Raw genomic sequence first — 5,805 nt, forward strand, 5'->3', positions numbered from 1 at the left:
TAAATACACTAGTTATAAACTTATAATAATAAACTCGCATAACATTGCCAATGAATAATAACTCAAATGACATAGTCTCCCCGTACTCATTTAAGAGGTTGCGGGTTCGAGTCTTTCTATCTTTAGGAAAAAAAAAAAAAACTCGCATAACATTGAAGTAATATTAGAACATTTCAATCAGATGCCGTTAAATAATGAATGACATTAAGCAAGATGAAGCCCAGAAGCATCTTTCTATTTTAAATTTATATAGGTGCTTATGAGAAATAACTTGCAAGAGAACCAAACAAGGAGTAATTAAATTTCTTGTTTTCATGTGTAGATTGGTCTCAGAGAAAGCCTCTATTTTCAAGAGATCTGGCGTGGCTCAATGCCAGTTCCTGAAGCATACTTCGGTAATTTGGAGTCCCTAATTGTGCATCAATGTGATTTTTTATTCGAAGTAATACCTCTTCATTTACTTCCTTTTTTAAATAACATGCGAAAATTGGAAGTTCAAAAATGTAGTTCTGTCAAAATTATATTTGATGTGAAATGCATAACAAAAGACAAGACACTCCTACCAATTAAATTTTCATTGAAAGAGTTGGTATTAGAAAAGCTGCCGAATTTGGATAGCATTTGGAATGAAGATCCTGATGGGGTACTCAACTTTCAACTTATACAGCAAGTGCGTGTTGATACATGTAAAAGCCTTACAAGCTTGTTCCCAAAATCAGTAGCCAAGGATTTTGTCAATCTTGAAAATCTAGAGTTGAAACATTGTAAAAGCTTGGTGGAAATCATTGCAGGGAATGAAACTACACCAAAAAGAGCAATTTCAAACCTTATTAAGTTCCCACGGTTGACTTTATTGATACTGTTGGATTTACCAAGCTTCAATTGTTTTTACTGTTCATTGCATTGTGTCCTGTTGAAGACACTGAATGGTCATGATCCACAAATTGAGGACGAAGTCTCTTTCAAAGAGGTACTTATTAATCATGCGATTGCTTTATATTTTCTACATGAGATTACTAATGGCAAATAGGTTAAAAAATCTTGTAATATATGGATAGTGAGTTGTGTTGTATAAAAGTGCCTATAAATTTTTCTTAATGTATGATTTATATGTAAAAATAATGTACTTTATATTTTCTTTTATCTTTCTTCAAAATATATTGGTGGACATGTCTTGCGATCAGCATCACGAGTCTATATATTCGTTCCCACTTCCAAAGACAAAATTATCAATTATATAAAGTATTTGTTGTGCTATAGCCTATATTTTTCTCTTGTATGGAGTTCATTCTTATAATTTTAATAATATAAGATTAAGTCCATTTGGTTTAGTTATTTCTCTAACAACTTGAATTGATGGCCTCATTTTCTCTGTCCAGGTTACTCCTAAATTGACCAACTTCTTGTTTGATGAAAGAGAAGCAAAAATGATTGGACATGAAGAATGTGACGGAAGCCACTTTTGCGACATAAATGTTTCTGATATGCAGAGTTTTAATGTTGAGCTTGAGTCTGATGAACTTCCATATACGTTTCTCCAAAAAGTGTCCTGTATAAACACTCTCCAAGTGAAAAATTGTTCTATCAAAGAGATATTCTGCTTTGAAAGGCCTAGTTCGGATTGCGCCCAATTTCTACCACATCTTAAAGAATTGAAGTTGGCTTCTCTTTCAGAACTAATTTCCATAGGATTTGAACGCTCTTGGATACGAGAATCATCAATTCTCAGAACTCTGGTAACCTTAGAAGTAAAAAGCTGCTCTGGTTTAACAAGTTTAATTTCTTCTCCTGTTTGTTTCTCCAATTTGACACATTTGACTGTATCTGAATGCGATAGCATGATATATTTGTTCACATCTGCAACAGCTAAAAGTTTGTCTCAACTCAAAGAGATGAAAATATCTAATTGTAAATCCATCCAAGAAATTGTGTCTGATGAAGGAGAAGAATCAATTCATAATGAGATAGTATTTGAGCAGCTGCAAGAGTTAAGATTTCAAGGTTTAAAAAACCTTAGAAGATTTTACAATGGGGATTTTACCTTATGCTTTCCATCGTTGGAGGAATTGGAAGTAATTGAGTGCCACAGGATGGAAATTTTCTGCGAAAGTACCATCAATACAAACAAGTTGTCAGCAGTTCTTTTGGAATATGGAGATGCAACCCCATTGGAAGTTGATCTTAATTCTACCTTACTTAATATTTACAAGGCAAAGGTATGTATTTATTTGTTTTCTCCTTTCTTGCTTTTTCTCTAAGAGGCAGCTTTTCTCAATCCATTTTATGTGTTTATAACAACAAATATTAATTTTTAAAGAAAAAAATTTACTTACTTTATACGAATCTATATTCTTTAACTTTCAGAATTCATCTCATAACTTGAATTAGCATTGATCGACACAGTTTTAGCTAAGTGATATGCTATATATTAATATATATAGCACATTTTTAATATGACAACCTATATCCGATGTTGCATTAAAAGCAGATATGATATGCATCATTATTGTTGTAAAATTTCCATTAATTTTACATTGGATGATATAATTTTTCACAATTTGCACAAATATTTTATATATGTATTCATAATTTAACAATTGAGAAGAATTGTATTGTATTGTAGAAGAATATATTTGAGTAGTTAATCTTGTATAAATATACTACTCAAGATATAAAGCAAAAAATTTATGTGATATTTTTAACTGATGATGTGACTATTTGAAGTGGAAAACATAAAAATTTATAAAGATATAATATGTTTCATTTCTAAAAAAGATGTAATAAAAAACGTATACGTCATGAGAATTAAAATTGGATCAAAATACTAGATTTTGTATAGTCAATTAACATCTGGACTGATTATTTTAACATTTTTGTTATATTTCATGCACAGGTTGCAAAATTTGTGAGGGAAGTAAAGGATTTGAAGCTCAGCGAACACCCAATGATACATGGAATATGGAATGCTCCATTTCGAGTTCCATCCTTGTGCTTCATCAGATTGAAGATCTTGATTGTGGAAAAATGTGAATTCACATCTATTGTAATACCCTCTCACATACTCAGTTTACTATGTAAATTGGAAGAGTTGGTAGTGCGACAATGTGATTCCGTGACAGCAATATTTGAAGTGACACATGAAGCAAAAGGCACAAAGATCAATTCTTTAATGTCCAGGTTGAAGAAATTGACTATTGAGCAACTACCAAATCTTGAACATGTTTGGAATTCAGATCCTACTCAACAAATTAGTTACTTTCAGAGCTTTCAAGAAGTCTATGTTCGTGGATGCAACAACCTTCAAAGGTTATTTCTAACATCTGTGGCTGAAAATCTAAATAAACTTGAGAAACTGGAAGTGACAGAGTGTGATAGATTGGTGGAAATTGTTGCAAAGGATGAAGTAGTTGTTGAAGGAGCTCCTAAAGAGTTTGCATTGCAAAGCTTGACCTCCATAAAATTGTGGTCTTTGCCAGAAATGAAATGTTTTTACCCTGCTCTGCACAAGCTAGAGGAAGTGCACTTATTCTACTGTAGAAAGTTGAAGACATTCCAATTTGAGTCTCAAGAATTTCAATGTCCACAAGCAGAGAATCAAGCCATTTTCTTGCCAAAAAAGGTTTCATGTCTTGTTAGTCTTTATGACATTTATACATCCATGTCTTATTGATTATTTTGACTATCATTTATGTAGTATGCTGAATTGACAATATTTTTTTTCCCTTGTAGGTAATCCCGTACTTGAAGTTTTTAGCAGTCAGCAAGGAGGAGATCATGATGATGTTGCATGGACAGTTTCATGTGAACAACCTTTCAAACTTAGAAGCTCTTCAATTGCAATGTTTTCATGATGATTCAGATACCTTACCATATGAATTTCTTCAACGGCTGCCCAATATAGAAAACCTCATTGTATGTTGTAGCTCTTTCAAAGAGATATTCTGCACTAAAAGACCTACCATGGATTGTGTGAAAGAAATTATTCCACAAGTGAAGTGTTTGCAGTTGAGTTCCTTGTCTCAGCTGAATTCCATTGGGTTAGAGCATTCTTGGGTGCAACACATTTCTGAAAATATTCAAAAATTGCAAATAGATAAGTGTCATAGTTTGAGGAGCATAGTACCAAGCGAGGTATCGTTCTCGAGCCTAATAGAGTTAAACATATCAGAATGCAATGGGCTTGTGAATTTGTTCACACCTTCAACAAGCAGAACTCTGCATCAGCTGAAGAATATGTCCATAGAAAACTGTGAATCACTGAAAGAGGTTGTGTCTGAAGAAGTAGAAGAGTTATCAGGGCATGTAGAAGAGGAGATAATAGTATTTCATAAACTGAAAACTCTGTCCCTTCGCTCTCTACCAAACCTTGGAAGGTTTTACAATGGCAACATTGAGTTAAAATTTCCATCCTTGCTTCATTTGTTGCTAATCGATTGCAGCAAGATGGAAAGTTTCTGTGCAGGTACAGTATCTGTGAACAGCTGGATGGAAGTTCAATTCAAGGATGAAGAAGATACTGAAGTCGACCCGTTTGATGAAGATACTGAAGTCGACCCGTTTGGAGAAAAACATGCATTCTTGGTTGAGGGTGATCTCAATTGTGCTGTACGGAACGTATTTGAAGGGGTATGTATTTAATTCCTTTATCTTTTTAGTCGATGTTTTGATGAGATTAAATAAAGTAAACTTCTTGAAATTTATTAAAAGAATTAGCTTTGTTTGATAAGCTAGGAAGCAAAGAGAAAGGGATACTCATTCTGCAAAATCATCTATACAAAATATGTAAATACTCTAAATATCAACCCCTGTTAATTAGGTCTCTTCTGCATGCATTCTGTATGTATTCCTGTGGGACCTGTTGTTATACAAAAACACCAAAGATTCCTACTCACCTACAAACCAGAAATTCCAGAAAAGGAAAAGATTACCAAGTTAGATGTTTTGCATTTTGCTCTTATTCATAATTCTCATACCCACTTCAGAGATATGTAAGGGACATGCATCATATTCCTTCTATCTAAATCTACATGTAAGATTCTTGACCTAAAATCATTAGTTAATCTTTATATATATACTCTAAAATATGACCAGAATGAAGATTCTTAAGGATTTTTAGTTAGCTCGAAAGTCTTATGTATTTTTATTTGAATATAAAATTATTTATTTATACGTTATGACTAAATAGTTTGTAGGTTGATAATTCATTTTATTTTGTCATACGCACTACACACCTCACTCACGATGATATGGGTTCATTTTTCCAATGATTTTATAAATACAATTTGTGAATCATGCACTTAATGCAAATTCTAAAACTGTGAACACTTCAACTAAACTTTGCAATGTTGTTCATCTTCCCTTTTCTCCCCCTCCCCCTCTTTCTTCTCTTGTTAGAAATGTAGAGGGAGAATTCATAAGTTTAAAGCTTGTTTTATTTAAGTATAAAATAAACTGTATTTTATTTATCAATAATTTTGTCTTTCTAGTAGACTCCGAATTAAAGTGAAGTATCACATTACATTAAATTTTAATTTTACTGCTACTAATAAAGTTTAAATTTTTCATTTTCATTTATCTTTCTTCAAATTGACACAATTATATTAACAGTTCTATTAGAGGAGTCCAATTCTAAAGATGGAGTTAAAGACAAAAGATGCGACACCTAGCCATATCAAAGGAGTTGATGAAGAGAAAAGATTTGTTGTCACTTTGTCAGTTGCAATTTGATTTGTTTTATATTATAGTTGTTTTAAAAAAATCCAAAAAAAATTAAAAATGCAAAAAAGAAAAAAAAAATGCATGTGT

General features: G+C 32.4%; 2 protein-coding genes across 2 annotated transcripts; both read left to right on the forward strand.

Annotated features, from left to right (window-relative positions):
• On the forward strand, positions 266 to 1,680 carry LOC110266253. The gene is made up of 3 exons (XM_021110530.1): positions 266 to 970; positions 1,380 to 1,568; positions 1,675 to 1,680. The coding sequence occupies exons 1-3, from the start codon at positions 371 to 373 to the stop codon at positions 1,678 to 1,680; spliced, it is 795 nt and encodes a 264-aa protein (XP_020966189.1). The 5' UTR covers positions 266 to 370.
• LOC107616777 (putative disease resistance protein At1g63350) lies at positions 1,554 to 5,796 on the forward strand. Its single transcript, XM_016318701.2, has 4 exons — positions 1,554 to 2,216; positions 2,894 to 3,619; positions 3,730 to 4,626; positions 5,608 to 5,796. Exons 1-4 carry the CDS (start codon positions 1,839 to 1,841, stop codon positions 5,614 to 5,616), a joined length of 2,010 nt encoding a protein of 669 aa, XP_016174187.2. The 5' UTR covers positions 1,554 to 1,838; the 3' UTR covers positions 5,617 to 5,796.

The sequence above is a fragment of the Arachis ipaensis genome, chromosome B09 (genome assembly GCF_000816755.2).
Source record: "Arachis ipaensis cultivar K30076 chromosome B09, Araip1.1, whole genome shotgun sequence".
NCBI lineage: Eukaryota > Viridiplantae > Streptophyta > Magnoliopsida > Fabales > Fabaceae > Arachis > Arachis ipaensis.

Excerpts from the sequence above, each read along its gene's own strand:
- LOC107616777 (XM_016318701.2), top strand. The coding sequence starts at position 1,839 with ATGATATATTTGTTCACATCTGCAACAGCTAAAAGTTTGTCTCAACTC. Across the intron at positions 2,217-2,893 it reads TTAATATTTACAAGGCAAAG|GTTGCAAAATTTGTGAGGGA; the intron begins GTATGTATTTAT and ends TTTCATGCACAG. Across the intron at positions 3,620-3,729 it reads CCATTTTCTTGCCAAAAAAG|GTAATCCCGTACTTGAAGTT; the intron begins GTTTCATGTCTT and ends TTTCCCTTGTAG.
- LOC110266253 (XM_021110530.1), top strand. The coding sequence starts at position 371 with ATGCCAGTTCCTGAAGCATACTTCGGTAATTTGGAGTCCCTAATTGTG. Across the intron at positions 971-1,379 it reads ACGAAGTCTCTTTCAAAGAG|GTTACTCCTAAATTGACCAA; the intron begins GTACTTATTAAT and ends TTCTCTGTCCAG.